The sequence below is a fragment of the Ochotona curzoniae genome, unplaced genomic scaffold (assembly GCF_017591425.1).
Source record: "Ochotona curzoniae isolate NIBS_2020 unplaced genomic scaffold, NIBS_Ocur_1.0 contig_4093, whole genome shotgun sequence".
Lineage (NCBI taxonomy): Eukaryota > Metazoa > Chordata > Mammalia > Lagomorpha > Ochotonidae > Ochotona > Ochotona curzoniae.
Window position 1 is genome coordinate 39984 of NW_024466124.1, and position 17564 is coordinate 57547.

Sequence of the window (17564 nt, forward strand, 5' to 3'; positions counted from 1 at the left end):
CAAGTACTCATAAAATAGTTATTAAATACAAAGACAGAAATGATAATTTTCCAATGGATAACCTTGGCAGATGCCATTTGTATACTAAAGTACACAGTAAAGGGACACAGTACCACATTCTTCCAATTTAACTTAATAAGAATACAATGTCAACACTAGGGCATTCTGGGCAAAAAACCACAGTCTGAATCTAAACATAAAAAATCATCATAAAAATACACATTGAAGGGGATTAAAAAACCTAAAAAACCACAGTTTCCAAAACTGTTAATATAATGAAAACAAAACAACAACAACAACAACAAAACGTCCAGAATAAGGGAGATTGAAGGGGTATGAGAGGGAAACTAAACCGGTTACCCAGTGGGTGCGAGGCCCAATCACCTGAGCCTTTCTCTGGTACTGTCCCAGGCACATTAGCAGGGAGCCAGGTCAGAAGTGGAGCAGCATGCTGGGACCCACCCACATGGAAAGTCAGCACCACAGGTGGAGGGTTAGCCTACTAAACCATGGTACTGGCCCCCAAATAAATCATTAAAATAAATTACAGAAATTAGACAACTAGATCAATTATAGTTAAATACGAGAATGCCTTTAGTTTTAGAAAAGATATATTTTATAAGCATTGCCATGTCTGTGACTTACTCTCAGGCAGCTCACATACACAAAAAAGCCACAGAGAAAGACAATGATAGAGCTAACATGGTAAAACATTAGACCTTCAGAAAATCTACATAGAACTATATAAGAAATATGCATATTAATTTTTTTGCAACTTTCAAGTGTCTGAAATTCAATTTTCATTCCTGCAACAGAACTGATGTACAGAGCTAACAAAGCAGTTATTATGAGTTAGCTCTATAAATGACTTAACCCTAAAAACTGGAAAGATAGAAATGTGAACCATGGTTTTGGTGCAAGCCTATTCACAGATGCTCTGTGTTACAGCTGACCCTCAATGATCTGATAGGAGATTAGAAATGTGGCACAGAAAGCAGAGTCCAAAACAGGGATCCCAAACAGGGCCACTATGAAAACAAGCAAAGTGCCCGATGGGTCACTCGTAGGCACTCAAGCATTACTGGCTCTATTGTCCCACTGACTTTATTTTTTTACTCTAACATCCTAAAATCCTGCCGACCCCAACATCTAACAGAATGGTTATGTGTAAAGTGAACTGCCCAACCCCAACACCAGTACTTACCACAGCATCAAATCGGTTGTGATAGATCTGTGCCTGGCTCTGCTCAATATACTGCTGTTTAGCATGAACAAAAGCTGGTATTCCACCGTAAGCCCAGCCAATGATGCCTGCTGAAAGTGTTGCCCTGTAGATGTTCTCAAGTTCCTTTGAAATTCTCTGCTGTTCACTGTAATGAGAAGACCATGTTGCCTGGTGTTAGGTTAGGGTGTATCGCTTACCAAAAGATACCCAAATCTAAATTACCCCAAAAGCTAGCCAGGACAATGTTTTGTGTGATGCGGGGGAGGGGCGGGCGGGAGGCACAACTGATTACACCCTCTGCTGACTTTATCAGTGTGGTTATGTTATAGGCAGCACCAACTGGAGGCAAAACAAATCTATGGTGTTAGAACTACTAGCCACATGAGCATGTTCATCTTGTGAAAATTCATTACCAATGTACTTTACTCTAAATCCATTATTATATGAAAATAAAAATTTTATGGTACTTTGGTGTGTCATACCCCTGAAAACATGGAGAATTTGTGTGCTTAGTAAAGAGATCACACATACCAAGACTATGGGGCTATGTTTCTACAATTAAGCCATGGATGCACAGAAGAAAAATCTGGTGGGCCAGTGCAGTGATGTAGTGAGCTAATCCTCAGCCTGTTGAGCTCACATCTTGTAGGGGTGCTGGTTTCAGTCCCAGCTGCCCCACTTCCCATCCAGCTTCTCAGCTGTGACCTGGGAAAGCAACAGAGGATGGTCCAAGTGCTTGGGCTCCTATACACACAAGAGACATGGAAGAGCTCCTGGCTCCTGATTAAGGGTCAGCTCAGCTATGGTTGTTCTTGGCCATTTGAGGAAGTGAATCAGAAGATGGAAAATCTGTTTCTCCTCTACTTTCTGTAAGTCTGACTTTAAAGTAAAATAAACCTTTAAAAAAAAAAGCTTGGGTCCAGCGACATGGCCTAGCGGCTAACGTCCTTGCCTTGAACGCCCTGGGATCCCATATGGGTGCTGGTTCTAATCCCAGCGGCTCCACTTCCCTTCCAGCTCCCTGCTTGTGGCCTGGGAAAGCAGTCAAGGACAGCCCAATGCTTTGGGATCCTGCACCCGTGTGGGATACCCGGAAGAGGAGGTTCCTGGTTCCTGGCTCCTGGCTTCGGATCAACACAGCACCAGCTGTTGCACTCACTTGGGGGAGTGAATCATCGGATGGAAGATCTTCCTCTCTATCTCTCCTCCTCTCTGTATATCTGACTTCGTAATAATAAATAAATAAATCTTTAAAAATAATAATAATAATAAAAGCCATATCTTCTATTTATCTATCTATGACAACTTAGGCCTAAACAGCATTTGGAAAGCTCACAACATAGTGAGCAGAAAAGGCCATTTCAGAACAATGGAAAAACCACTATGTAATTAAGAGTTTATGCTTGGGGCCCAACATGCTGCCTCAATGATTAAATCTTCATCTTGCAAGTGCTGGGATCCCATATGGATACCTATCCATGTCCCCACAGTTCCACTTCCCATCCAACTCCCTGCTTGTGGCCTGGGAAAGCAGTCAAGGACGGCCCAAAGCCTTGGGACCTTGCACCCGTGTGGGAGGCCTGGAGGAAGCTCCAGGCGCTTGGCATCAGATCAGCTCAGCTCGGCTCATGGGGCCACTTCCTTCTCTCTCTCTAACTCCCTCTGTAAATCTACCTTTCCAATTTAAAAAATGCATGTTTTTTAATAAAACAAAGTATACGTTTGGTCCAATCAGCTAATGAATGACACACAAGAAAGTAAGAGGATGCACTTGTGGAATGGATGCAGACTGTGATCCCATGAGGTTGGGGTCTGGCCCTGGTCATTCACTGCTAACGGCTCACAGATCACAATCTCTCAACTCTGGTTTCCTTATCCAAGATGTAGGGAGAAGCATCTTCCAAGCCTAAGTCTTTCAGCTCCAACATTCGACTTATGAAGTAGGTCAAACTAGATTCTTTTTTATGACAATACAAAAAAATTTTCACATTTATCTCACAGTTTAGAAGGGCCAGAACAAAGTCCATTCTACTTTTAAAATATAATGAAAACTAAATAAAATAGTAACAGTCTGCTTCCTTACCCCAACTACTTCAGCAACATAAAAAAGCTTCAGCTTTTACTCAACCCCTTGACAACACAGTAGCATGACTTCATGAAAGGGCAAACTTTCCTGCAGTAGTGAATGAAGAAAGGAATGACTAATTAGCTAATTTATTAATTAATGAGTTTTTAATTATATAAAAATAATTTTAAAGGGATTGCTTTCTTTCTGAAACATTTTAGTTTAAAATGTAGCTGATCTCAAAGAACAGTAAACTCCCTTTCGGGACTAGGGAGAGGAGTTTTCTCTGGTCCTTACTTAGTTCCAACTTTGGATCCCCCCCACTCTCCTGCAATGACCATCAGGGTCGCTCTGGAGCCCCCTCCCAAACAAAACAAAACAAAACAAAACAACAACAAAAAATTAGGACAGAGAACAAGGAAAGCTTAGAACCAGATAGGAAACGGTCAGCTTGGACTCACATATACCTTACTAGGTAGGACACAAAAATAAGTTACTCCCCACTGGGGTATTGAAGATCTCTCTGCACACCCCTCCTAAAACTGTTCTGCATCTCAACTGTTGACATATGCCTTGTTAGAGTTATAAACCGGTTCTGACTATCCTAAAATCCGCCAAGTTCAGTAAAAATTATGCTTCAATATAATAAACTGCTAAATACTAAAATGAAAATTGACACAAAACGGCTGAATAGTATCCTATAGTCATTTTAAGGGGTATGGCAGTCAGTTGTGTATAAACCAAACTAGAAATGTCAATGAGGTAGTCACAGGATGTGGTTAAGAACTTGCATTTCCATTAACTCCATACTGTTGCAAACTGTTTTGATGTTATGTTATAGCTTTTAATTGGTCGGGACGATATTCTGCCAGCTCTGCTTTTAGACCAGAGATGGTCTCCCCAAGAAACTGTTGAACTGATCTGGACAATAATATGCTGGACTCTATGCATGGTACCTGCTTGCAATGAAAGAAGCATGACTGGATTTTAACTGTAATACTGCAATAAGATGAAGTAATCCACCATGGGGGGAGAGTACAGGCAGGGGTTGGGGGAGCCTCAGAGCCTATGAAAAGGTGTCATAAAATGAAATGTAATTTAAAAAAAAAAAAAAGGAAAAAGAAAGATCTCTTTTCCTCAGTAAAAACGTGAGACAATAGTTACTACTATTTTTAATTCCATATCTGGCACCCCGAAATTGGGCGGGTCAGGGGGAAGGGGGAGACACAAGTTAAAAATACTCCTTAGTGTTGGACCCACTGCAACACAATACTGATGCAGATTTCTTCAGTCCTCAATTCCAGAGCCAATTCTGACGTGAACACGGTCCCATTTTTCTGCTCTGTAGTCCACCAGTGCACCTACAGTCAAGTTATGTTCCCTAAATATTCCTAATCAGCCAAAAGAACCACCGAATGGCCAAGTCAAGGAGAAACACTGAGGTCTCAACTCATTTCAAAATGACCCGCGCGGCCCGCCCTCGGTCCTTGGCCCCACCCGCGGCCCCGAGGCACTTTTTACTCTCTGAGGAACAGCTCCCGCAGACGGTCCCATCCGGATTCCGGGTAAGAGCGTCCTGGGATGTAGGAGGGCAGCTTCCGATGCTCTGCAGGGGCTTCCGACTCAGCAGCCCCCTTGTCAGCAGCAAAGACCCGGGGGAAAGGACTCGGCGCCCTAGAAGGGAAGCTCCGTGGGGCCGGCGGCTGCTCCTCCATCCGCCTCGCGCGAGGTGGCGGCGGCCCCACTCGGGACCTCAGGGCCCCGAGGAGACACGCGCCCGGTGGAGGAGGACTCTGAGTGTGAGCGGCCCCAGAGACACGGGCTAGTCCGCCGCACCTGCCGCGGCCGTCCCCCGCATCCCCGTCCTCCCGGCCGGCGTCAGCCCAGGAGACACACGACAGGAAGTCCTGCCTCCACCAGGGCAAAGGGCGAGGGGCGGAACCCCGAGGTGGGCACTTCCGGCGGCGCGGGTGGAACATCGGTCTCCCCGACCGGCTTCCGGAAGTGAGTTGGCAACCCTAGGCGACGTTCGGCGCCCCGGCATCACGTGTACGCCGCATTTTTCCTGGCGTGTTCCACTTAGCTTGAGTGGTTGCGGGCCCAAGTAATTTAGCATATTTTAAACCACGGAAATGTGAAGCAAATGAGTAGGCCAGCAGAGTCGAGCCTAGCCCGCCATGGCCCTGGCTGCCGAGCTGGGCGGGGTCTGTTCGCGTGATGGGCTTGGGGTCTAATACGGGCAAGAGTCAGCTTTTGGGGTGCTCCGCCTAGTGGACGTCACTCCCCTTAGTTCACTTCCTGGCTTCTCAAAAGGCAGGTGCGTTTCTGCATTTTTGGTGGAGTATTGGATGGTCCATCTATTATTTCCTACTGCCTTTGCTCCCCATCTGCCTTGTGGTGTCATTTCCGTTGAATCGCACACATATGAAATATTCTGCTGGTTTAAGTAATTTCATTTAATCCTTTGTAGTCACCACAGGCTCTTAGTCTACCAGGTCCTTCACCTCCTTTATACCTCTCTGAAAGTTGTAATTCACAAGTGCTCCCCTCTTTGGTGGAATACAGTCAATAGAACTCTGGAATTTCCATAGTCTGACCATGGAGAGTGCATGGGTCAGTGGCTCAGCTGGAGCAGTGACCAGCATATCCAGGTGCATGTGGGAGATGTGGCAGTACATTGGAGCCTGCAGAGGACAACTGGTACCATGACAGAGGACATAACAAATTAATCAACTACTCCAGTCAAGTGCTGGCAGTGAAAATCTGGGCAAGTGGAGACGCTAAGGTGGACTATGTCATCTAGTGGATTCTGGAGAGATTGCATCATGCTTGGAATGACAAGATTGGCAGCAATTTGGAACTGTTGAATTATCAAAAACAACTTGAGCAGTGCCATCGGAGCATGCCTCACATCAGGGACCCTGGGATCCTTGGGAGGCTGGGTGTGGCTTCTCCGTTTATCTTCCCCCAGATACAGAAAGGAAAAAGAATATGGAAACAGTGGTCTCACTCACTTTGTCACCCTTGACCCTTTGCACCCTAATCAATAATGTAAAGATCATAAAAATAATAATGAAAAAGAACTCTGGAATTTGATAGTTACAAATTGGATAGATAAGGCCCACAAAAGTGTCCTTGACTAGGGTGACTACTTGATTTTCTAACTGTGCCATGAGGCTTTCTCCTTTTTGTCTGGGAGACAAGATTAGATTGAGCTGCCATCAAGCACTTACCATGTTGCATCATAACATTATTTGCTGATGTGTGTAAGTAGACCCACTCGAAGGTCAGAACATGTATACAGCCACATCTGCAACTCTAGGACCTGGCTCAGTAAACCAGCACACAGTGAATGCTCAGTGTTTGTTAAAGAATTCAGATCTGAATCTTGGTTCTGGGTTGCTGTTTATCCCATGTTAAGTAGAGGAAAGCACAAGCAAATGACAGTGCATGCTACACTACATGTATGAAAGCCAAAATACTTAAGATGACCCCAGAATCGTAGTAGGGCAAAGGATTTGGAATAGGGAAGAGTGTTGATGTGATGTTGGGCAGATGGTCACATAGTTTAACACTCCAATGGCTGTGGGACTCACTGGGCTTCAGATCCAAGTGATGTCTCACTAACAGGCAAAATTCACACCGCAGTGGCCTTCTCTGGGTAACTGGTGGTTTACTGTAAGGTTCCTTTGGCACAAAGCACATCAGGAATGTCTTCGTTTCCTTGGCCACTGCTTAAACTGTTGTTGGCCATTTCAGCCCTCACCTCCCTTGTCGCTCTCTACTTCCCACTGGGCCCTTACAGCCTAATTTCTGCCACTCGGGAAACACTGTTCTCCTTCTTTGGTCTGCTTTTACTGGAGCATCCATAGCAATACAGTCTAAGCCAAAAGGTGTGGGGGTTTAGTCAAACCACTGTCTTTCACTTATCTTTGTCCCCAGGAGATAGATTTGCCAGTAGAACTGCCACACCAGGCTAGAGTTTCAACAGTCACCAACCACATTGCCTGAAATCACCTTCAGCACTTGTTGGTAAATTCTACTCGAAAAACTGAGTTCCTTCCTCCCCTAGTGAATCTCTTTTCTCTGCCGGCTTCACCAGGTACTCTTCTTGCTACATGTACTACAAGTTTTTACACACAACATAAGCTCCGTCCATAGTGGAAAGAATGAATTTTAAGAAATGCAAGGAGCACTTCTCATTAACCTCCTTCAAGGTATAACTCAACTGTTATCTCCATGGTTTCCTATCTGCTCTGGAGTACGAAATCCACATCGTCTTTATAACTGTTGCTTTAACCACCTTCCACTTATACCACCTGTCGTGTTACATTATTGCCTTAACTGCAGAGCCTCATGAGATTACAGCCTCTTTATCTTTCACTGTTTGGTGAACAGTAGATGCTTAAGAAATACTTGAAAACTTTAAGTATGTTGTAACCTGGTTCCAGCAAAATTACCACAAGGATAATCTCCAGATCTGCGTGATGATAGCCTTTTATGTGTGTGTGCGCGTGCATGCCCGTGTGCTCTTCTTTATACAGTGTACAGTCCAAATGTTGAGTACAGGGAACTCTTTGGAGCTTATCCTCAGGACGATAAGCTTGCAATTTTAGGCTGAATGAATCTGGCAGTCTCTGGAACCACAGTACGGCAGTTCTGTGAAAAGAGTCAAATTCTGGCCAAGATCCCTAAAGTTATCTTTTTTTCCTACAATTCCACCCACTAAGACACACACAGAGTTCTGTGAGATGCCATTATAATCCTCTGACAAGTTTTAGAGGCAATTTCTATTTTTGACAACCAGAAGAGTCTGACCTGAGATAGTAGAATGAAGTGGAACCCTGACCTCACACAGATGATACCCCACTACTACCAACACAAACAAGGAAGTATATCACTTGTGTTCCCCAGTATCTCGCTTAATTGAAATAAACCGACACACTCTCTGTGAAGAAAAGGGTAGCCTTTTGCTCCTGAGGAAGAAAGGGTAAACTTGCAACTGAGCTATTATTAATGATAATAACAAAAACCTTCAAAAAGTTGTGGGAATACAATTTTCAAAAACATACTGTCCACATTATTACACAACATTCTCTTATGCACTGACATGAACAGATAAGTAAAACAAATCTGAATTTGTTATAAAGAAAAAGAATATCCTTATAGACTCTTCAAATGGCAGGTGATCCAAATTACAATCCCAGTCAACCCCCTTGGAGCCAATGGCTGGGCAATCTGTAAATCGAATGTGGCTGAATCAACTGTCTCCACCCATCCAATAATTTTTTAGTATTTATTCTCAGTGTGGCTCTGTGTTTGAAAACAGAGACATCAAGAAAAATAAATACTATTCCCACCCAACAGTAAGACCACAAGAGGGTAGGAAAAACAGTTAAATAACTATACTTTGAAGTGATATCAAAGAACACAGGCATGCGCAAAATGTTATGATAGCCTGTAAGTGCCAAGAGGAAAGAAACTAAGAATTCAGAGGTGATGTTTGAGAGAAATAACAATTGAGCTTTACTCCAAGGGACAGCAAATTGTGCTGTTACTTAAGTGAGAAGAAAATTGAATTATAGAGAATTCCATCTAACAGAGCCACACAGTAACAAGACAAAAACACAGTACATTTCAGACATCTGGACTGCTTACTACCAGACTTCCTAAGGCTTTTTTCCTGGGAATTGTTAATATTCAAAAACACAAATGAAATGGGTTGATGTTTGACTCAGCAATAAAGACTGCTTGGGACTCCCTAAGTCTATATTGGGATGTCTTGGTTCAAAACCCAGCTCTACTTCAGATTCCAGTTTTCTGCTAATGTTCACCCTGCAAGGCAGCAAATGATGCCTCAGGTACCTGGGTCTCTGTCACTCACAAAGGAGATCACCTACCTCCTGGGTCAACTCCAAACGGCCATAATAGTCAGATCTGGGCCAGTACAAAGTCAGGAGCCAACAACTCCATCCAGGTCTCCCACATGGGTAGCAGGGGCCCAAGTACTGAGGCCATCTCTTGTTGTCTCCTCAGATATATTATCAGGAAGCTGGACTGGAAGAGGAGAGGCTGGGACTTAAACCATCCCTGATGTGGGATGCCAGGTGGTAGGCAGTGGCTTAATTCACCACACTACAATGCCAGCTCCTGATACTGCCAATTTAAGAAGGAAAAATAACTGTGGGTGTGCAAAGGATAAAAAAGAGGTGTTGTTCTAACACAGTTTCTTTACAGAGTGAGAACTAATTCCTAAATTTATTAAGAGGTTGTGTGTCTTTTCCTTTAGAAAATAGGAAGGGAATAAAGGCACGATCAGGAAATTTGAAATCCAGTTGCAGTAATTACTCATGCAATTGGTACCTTTCTATGTGGCATTATAGAAACCTCCTGAGTACCATGGAGTTTCTGCTTTCATAAAAGATAACTCCTACATCTTTGCATGGCACAGCAACTGCTTCCTTAGACCTTTAAGGGAAAGAGCCCCCCCCAAGGATTTTTCACACACCCTACAAGGTTCTACATTAAACAAAGTAACAGAAGTCAATCCTGAATAAATTAAAAAAACTGGGAATAATGGGTTGTACTGATTCCATATGAATTTTCTGCTTCCAATGATGGGACCTGAGGCATCTTCACATGGACAGAGTCAGTTTCATAGTGACAAACACACACATGGATGATCTCAGGCACAAGCTGTGACTGATTGCAAGACAATGAAAGGTAGAATCGGGTTCAGAATCCACATTAGGATTTCTGGTCCTTCAGTGTAAGGGTTGAGCTGCTTCACAGCCGTGTCCTATACACATTCTGAATCTTGAGTTGTGCTGAGTGCAGCATGATAAGGAAAAAGAGATATTTGGCTTGATAAATGGTATTCCAAGTACAGGTGCCACGTTCATGGTATGCTGTTCACCATTGGACATCTGTGATCTGCAGCTATGGAGATGGCTGTGGTACCACAACTATTAGAGCTCAGTCTTCAAAATTCTGGGAGTAATCTGATCATAGCCTTTCCTTCTTGTTACATTATAGGACAGGAATTTAGAATATTCAGTCAAGAGGTTCTCCCAGTAACAGGTGATGTCATCCATCTGCAAGTGGTTCAAGATAAATTGGCTTCCCCTAGAAAAGAGAGTACCAAGAATATGTTAAAAAATTTAGTAGTCTGTATGTGAGTAGGCTACCTGGTGCCAAGCACCAGAACTTTTATGAACTCACCTGAGCCTGAGACCCAACCTTATAGTCATTCTTTCCATATACAGGAAGTTAACAATAGAAGGTAACATTTTTTTTTTCATTTGAAAGACATAAAAGAGCTCATAAGAATTGGTTAATTACCTCAAAGATTTCTATCTACTCCTATAAAGCTTAGGGCATATGTGAATATGTATGTATGTTTTTCCCCTCAGAGCAGCTTTTATTCTGAGTCATGAGGAGAATATATTATCATGGCAACAATACATTAAGATAACTTTAGTTAGGGCAGATTGGGGATAATGAAGTATAAACGGGAAAATGAACAGAACTTACCTCTCAGCAATTTCTTGAGCTATATTGTCGTTTGCTTTTACAAACTGCAATAGCTCCCTAAAAATGAAAAAAATTATTAGATTCCAATGTATACAGTAAACTCTTAAGTCCTAAATCAGAAAGACTATAGGTTGAGGTCTCTAGATGTGAGGATGGTAAATTATTTCCTTAAAGCAAACACAATGGGATCCTTGCAGGAACCAAATAGCAACAACAACAACAAAAAAAGCTCAGATGCAGGTTAAAAGCAGTCTGTTGTAGATCTGAGACACATAAAAAGTCAAGAATGAGACGAAAATTCCATCCTGTGGCACCAGAAAAAGGAATGGTCTTTTTATAGCTCCTCTCATTATTAGAGGAGAGCTTCCCAAGCTTCACACAAAGCAATTCTCGTGCTCTATCTGCAAGTTCTCTCTTTTTTTTTTAAGGCTTATCATTGCTTTCTTTCTTTCTTTCTTTCTTTCTTTCTTTATTTATTTATTATTACGAAGTCAGATATACAGAGAAGAGGAGAGACAGAGAGGAAGATCTTCCGTCCGATGATTCACTCCCCAAGTGATCACAACGGCCGGTACTGGGCTATGCCAATCCAAAGCCAGGAGCCAGAAACTTCTTCTGGGTCTCCCACGTGGGTGCAGGGTTCCAAGGCTTTGGGCCATCCTTGACTGCTTTCCCAGGCCACAAGCAGGGAGCTGGATAGGAAGTGGAGCAGCCGGGATTAGAACCAGCACCCATATGGGATCCCAGGGCGTTCAAGGCGAGGACTTTAGCCACTAGGCCACACGGCCAGGTCCAAGTTCTCTTGATAATACAAGATCAAATATCCCTGTCTTTAGTCTTCGAGAGATGGGAGCTTTGTCCCTTGATGCTTTTTTTTAGATTTGGAACCAGCATCAGAGCACTGTTTCAAATTAAAATCCCTTATAGCCTACTTGAATAATAATCTAAAAGTATAGGAGGAGAATTTTAAAAGTTCATGGGAAAATGTATAAATGTGTATTATGAAAAAATTATCCATGAACTTTTTAATTTTCATTCAACAAAATAAACTTATTATCTCATTTATTTCAGGCAGAGAGAAATCTCCGCCACTCATTTCCTAACCAGATGCCCACAATGAGAGATTCTGGCTGAGGCTAATATAAGGAAACAAAGACTCAATCCAGATCTCCCATATGATGGTAAATCCCAGTTACTGGAGCCATCATCACTGCCTCCCAGGGCCTACACTGGCAGGAGCCAGGAGCCAGAACCCAAACCTAGTCACTCTAGTATATGAGAGGCAGACAGTTTAACTGCTACACTAAACACTTGCTCCAATAAACTCATCTTTCAATTCCATTTTTCCATGAGCTTTTTGAAGCATCCCTACGTATGCAGTCAAAAGAAGTAAAATATTTCAATGGGGGAAAAATCATACTAAAAACCTAAAATTGCTGCATGTGGAGGCAGATTTCAGGGCCATTAGGAATTCTGTGTTGGGGGACAGCTACTTACTGGACATTGGAGAGATCTGTTTTGACTGGGATATAGTGCACCCATGGCTTCAGTTGTGGATAAAAGAATTCCAGCCACTCTTCACCCACGTGGAAAACAAGTGAACCACACAGGAATAGGTGTTTGAACCGGAAGCTTGCAGCGACACCCCGGAAATTAAACAGATACCTGGAGGAGAAAAGAACCAAATATATTGGATATTCTACACCTGCTGTCAGCAATAGGGCTTTTTGTTCCTCCCCCTACCCCCATTTCTCTATGATTCCTTTCCCTTCCCTTTCCGTTTTCAGTTTGTGGGCCATAGAAACCCCTGTAGGGTTTCCATAAACTTGCTTTTTCAGGGCTGGGCTACAGCTTGTTCTGGGCATGAGAGATGAGGAGAAAATAGTCACTTTCTCCAAAAATGCTAAAGAGGGTCAGGATCTGGGTGGTGGCACACAAGAGGACACCATGGTCAGGAGGAAATGACAGATTTGGGGCATATTTGAGAACATATAGCAAAATTCAGTGCTATGCATCAAAATCGAAAGTGAAAATGTCAAGCTGAATGTCTGTAACTAGTCACAACACCCAAAGCCCCTTTTTCCTCTAGTAAATTCTATCTGATCAAAAATGCCCCGGTTCCTGAACTTCTTAAACTTCCTGCCCACTTCTGAAGTCTGTAGAGAACAGGCTGGCCTAATCAATGTCCACAAAAATGTTCAAAAACATGGGGAAAGCTATCTTTGAAATGACATTTTCTTAGCCGCACGTCTCAAACATGTACTGCTGTCTTCCATCCGAACTGCCTTTAACCTACAGCTCTCACTGTGTGTGCAATCAGCACACTCATGCCTCTGAACCAACCCAGTGACCCGCTCCAAGCCTGATTTAACCTCCTTCACCCAATTTGTAGTCTCGGCATTTAAACATAGCATCTAGTAACCTGACAATCTACCTGCAGCTACCCGGGGTAGAGGTACATGATCCCACCACTTTCATTACTGGAAAGCCTCTAGCAGCAGACACTATGTTTCTTTCCTCTCTCCAGTCCTCAAGGAGCACAACTCAGCATACTGTGACCCTCAGTGAAAGCCAGTTAAATCAATTCATTTTCATACACTCCAAACAGCCCTTAGTATGAAAGTTCTCCCCCGCAGGGAAGCCATTTCCAAAGCAATATGAAATCCAAAAGTCTTACTTGTATTTGCAGTGATCTACAAGATGAACATCTTTAGCAGCTGGCTTCCCCAAAGTATCCTGTAAGAGAAAATGAAATACTCGGTATTAACATTTACTGGCAATCACTGCAAAAACACTGATGAACATTTTGTCAAAATACCTCACTTGAGCCTCATAGTAAGCATACTCAGGAGACTTTAGTATACTTGTCATACAAATGAGGAAGCCAAGACTTCAAGAATTTGAGAGACTTGCTCAAGGTTATGTGGCTAAGAAACAGCAGGGATTTTAACTCATGTCTGAAAGATTTTAGAGTTTAAGTTCACCTGACTTTACGTTGCCCTCCTTTGAACTAAGAGGTCACAGCCTGTGCATATTTCACTCTACGTCACATGCAGGTCACAGGTTGGCATTGTGGGTTCACACAAACTCCAGGCATCCAAAGTAGTTCAAAATATCCAGATAATGGGCTCACATACAAATGTTAAGCAAGCAAAGTAATTAAAAATATCCAGACCATTACTAACATCTACAAATGGCAGAATAGTTCTGCAAAAATTCAGATTTCCAGTGTTCAGATTCTTCTTGGAGCAAAGAAGCCAAAAAAGGTTTGGCCAATGGGGCTCCTATTCCCATCGAGCAGCCAGAGCCTGGAGTTGTCAGTGCTGGCTCTTACACCTTTCTTCTGTTCTTCTTTTGGAAAGACATTTATGTATGTTTGTATGTACGTATTTCAAAGTCAGAATTACAGAGAGAGAGGAAAAGATACAGGAATAGATCTTCCACCTGCTAGTTCATTCCCTTAAATAGCCAAAATAACCAGGCCACAGTCAGGACCTTCTTCCAGGTCTCCTACAAGGGATTCACACACTTGGGTCTTCATCTGCTGCTTTCCCAGGCCATGAGCATGAAGCTAGATTGGAAGCAGAGCAACTGAGACACGAGACCATGCCTATAGGGGGTATTGGTATCTCAGGCAGCAGCTTTTCCTACTTTTCCACAAAGCCAGCTCCTTGCTCATACCTTTCTATCACCTGCCAGCTCCTGGGGCATTTGAACTTGAGACCCCCAGATATACTCCATCTACCTTAGCATATGGTAAACTTGATAAGGGGAATAAGTCTGGAGGTTTCCGCAGCTCCCCAAAGTAGATGCTTATAATGTGTGTGCTGAATGAACACATTCTTTCATATTTGTGTTATTCACCAAAGTTTCTTAAATTCATCTGCTGTTTGATTAAATCCATATAATAATATGGAGTTTATTATCTATATAAAATCCAAATAATAATATGGATCTCAGATATATTTGGCTTTCCCCAAGAAATTTATAGCTTTGTCTCATAGCTTCTTCATATGGTACATGGAAATTCCAAATGAGGAAATTTAGGGCTTTACGGACTTTTTTCTTTTGAAAATTGATTCACTTATTTGAAAGGCAGAGCAAAAGAAAGGTGGTGGAGGGGGTTAAGCTATGAAGGGAGAAGGGAGGGAGAAAGAGAAGCAGAGGCAAAGGAGAGGGATGGAGGGGGGAGAGGCGAGGCAGGGAGAGGGAAGGAGTGAGATTTTCCACCCACTGATAATTCTCCAAATGTTTGAAACAGCTGGGGTAGGGCCGGGCTGAAACCAGAAGCTGGGAACTCCATGCAGTTCTCCTCCTCAGGTGGCAGGAGCCCAAGAACTTTGGCTATCTTCATCCTACCCATCCTAGCTACATCAGCAGGAAGCCCAATCAGCAACAGAAGTGGGACTTGATCCCAGGCACTCAAAGACAGGAAACCAGTGCCCTAAGCAGCAACTTCAACCTCTACACCACAAGACCACTCACAGGGATTTAGGTATCTTGCCACATGCTTACAACATCAAATGCTCAGCCAGCCAAAGCAAGGAGCTAGGAACCAGGAACTCCATTTGGTTCTCCCACATGGCTGGCAGGAGCCCAAGTAATTGGGCCATCATCTACTGCCTTCCAGGCACACTGGAAGGAACTAGGCACTATAATACGGAAAGCAGCAATCTCACCTTGGCTTCATACTTACACCTTAATGGCCGCCCACATTTGGGAAATTTTAAACAAATAAAGTGGTCTGGACATCATCCCCAGAGATTCTGACTCATTCTTTACACTCTGGTTGTATTGTTGCCAAGGTTAAGACCACTGGATGAAACTATGGTGTGGAGCCCACTGACCAAATCAAACCCACTGCTTGTTTTTGCATAATCAATACACTAAAGACATTATTTTCAAATGGTTGGAAAAAAAACAAAGACTCTATTATAACATGTGAAAATCACATAAATTTCCAATTTATGTGTTCCTATAAAAGCTTTTGTTAGAATACAAATATACTGGGGTCAGCATTAAAGCACAAGGTTAAGTTCCTGCTTGCGACACTGATGTTCCATAGGAGTGCCACTTCCTGATCTAGTTCCCTGCTAATGTGCCTGGAAAGCAGTGGAAAATGGTCCAAGTGACTGCGCTCCAGACCCTGTGAGAGACCATGAAGGAGTTTCTAGTCTCCTGGTTTCCATCTGGTTTCTAGCTGGTCAAAGGTGTTCCCTGTTTCCTGGTCATTGCTGACCATTGGAACCATTTGGCCAGTGAACCACTGGGTAAAAAAATCTCTCTCACCATGTTTATTCCCCTCTTTCTGCAACTCTGCTTTTCAAATAAATCTTAAAAAAGAATAGGGGGGATACATCCACGGTCATTTGGCCACATGCTGTCTATGACTGTTTTGCTATTCAAACAGCAGAGCTGATTAATCACAATGATCACAGACCTCCATAGTCTAAAATAAAATATCCACTGTCTGGCATTTACAGATGTTTGGGTCCTCTGGGTGATGGGTGAAACTATCAGAGGAGTATAATATATTATTCATAACATAACCAGAAAAAACAATGTGAGACTAAAAAAAGAATTTACATGAATGCTAACACCAGTTCATGGAACTTTCTCTATACTCATCTCACCACTGAGAGGAAACCTAGTCTCAAATTCTAGCCAGTTGGCAAAGTCCTTTGAGTGAGAATGTTCACTGCTGTAGTTCTATTCGGATGATTGTTGATTACTTTCATAGATTTCCAGGCCTGATTTTTGGTATACTCTGCATCAACAAGTTTTGGATTTTTCCGAGATAGAAGGATGAGAGGATCTCGTTCTGGACTTGTCCTGTAGAAGAAACACAGAACATAAAATTATGTGGCTTATTCCTTAACACTGTTTCCAATCTCTCAAGGGTAAGCAGCACTAGAACCAAACCCACTGCCCAGACGGAGCGCACAGAAGCCTAAGTCACTGGCTGTCGTGACAGTGGAGGAGGAGCAAATGGTACAGTGGCACAGAGGTGGCCCAAGACTGTTCCCCACTTTTCCCTTCATGAATTGGTGAGTTTCATCCTTCGTGTTTTTTTTCTTTTTTTATTATATTTTTGACAATCTTTACATAGTTAATTAGGGTAAAAAGGTTCAAGGGCTAAAGGACACTCTTCGTGTTTTATACTTGAACTTTAATAATTAGAGTGTGTCATTCTGGCCCCAAGAGCCATTTTTCAAGGAATAATTTCTTTTTTAGGAAGGTTTATGTCACCTCTGTGGTCACTGGTACTGAACAGCTGGGTGACTAGGTAGTCACCATTCATCAAAATAATTACATGAACTCTGTGGCAAATGCTCAATAGAATCCAGGTTAACATTTAAATTTAAAAACAGAATTTAAAAAATGAATAGGTTTAAAAACCTGAAGACTATACACGAATGAAAGCCCTCCTGCTGGCCCAGCTATTGGAGGGTCTTGACTTGATAGGTGAGAGTCCCTAAATCCGCTGAGAATCAAATCAGAACTGTGAATCAGTGCCCTTCCCACACCCTGATAAAGCAAGCACATAGACTCATGTGAAGGAGGTCCTCAAATTCCAGAGGTGGGCCCCAAGTTAAGAACCTAAGACCTCAACCGAAGAAACACGTTGGTAAAGGAACACTAATGTTGGCTCGGCAGCAGTCTGTCCACTGGAGGGTGGACAGAAGCTATGAGCTCTGACCAGGATTCACCACAAAACATGATCTATCTCCATTCGTGTGT

General features: G+C 42.9%; 2 protein-coding genes across 2 annotated transcripts in view; both read right to left on the reverse strand.

Annotated features, from left to right (window-relative positions):
* The window catches only part of TIMMDC1 (translocase of inner mitochondrial membrane domain containing 1), a 28129-nt gene extending 22957 nt beyond the window's left edge, over positions 1-5172 (reverse strand). Inside the window, exons 1-2 of the mRNA XM_040984192.1 lie at positions 4812-5172; positions 1205-1370 (exon numbers count right to left, since the gene is read on the reverse strand). Of these exons, the coding sequence (XP_040840126.1) occupies positions 1205-1370; positions 4812-5005 (360 nt within the window). The 5' untranslated portion in view covers positions 5006-5172. The remainder of the gene's footprint in view (positions 1-1204; positions 1371-4811) is intronic.
* A 3651-nt stretch (positions 5173-8823) lies between these two features.
* Positions 8824-17564, reverse strand: part of POGLUT1 (protein O-glucosyltransferase 1) — a 28299-nt gene continuing 19558 nt past the window's right edge. The window contains exons 7-11 of the mRNA XM_040984193.1: positions 16556-16655; positions 13501-13559; positions 12321-12488; positions 10824-10880; positions 8824-10415 (exon numbers count right to left, since the gene is read on the reverse strand). Coding sequence (XP_040840127.1) covers positions 10259-10415; positions 10824-10880; positions 12321-12488; positions 13501-13559; positions 16556-16655 — 541 coding nt within the window. The 3' untranslated portion in view covers positions 8824-10258. The remainder of the gene's footprint in view (positions 10416-10823; positions 10881-12320; positions 12489-13500; positions 13560-16555; positions 16656-17564) is intronic.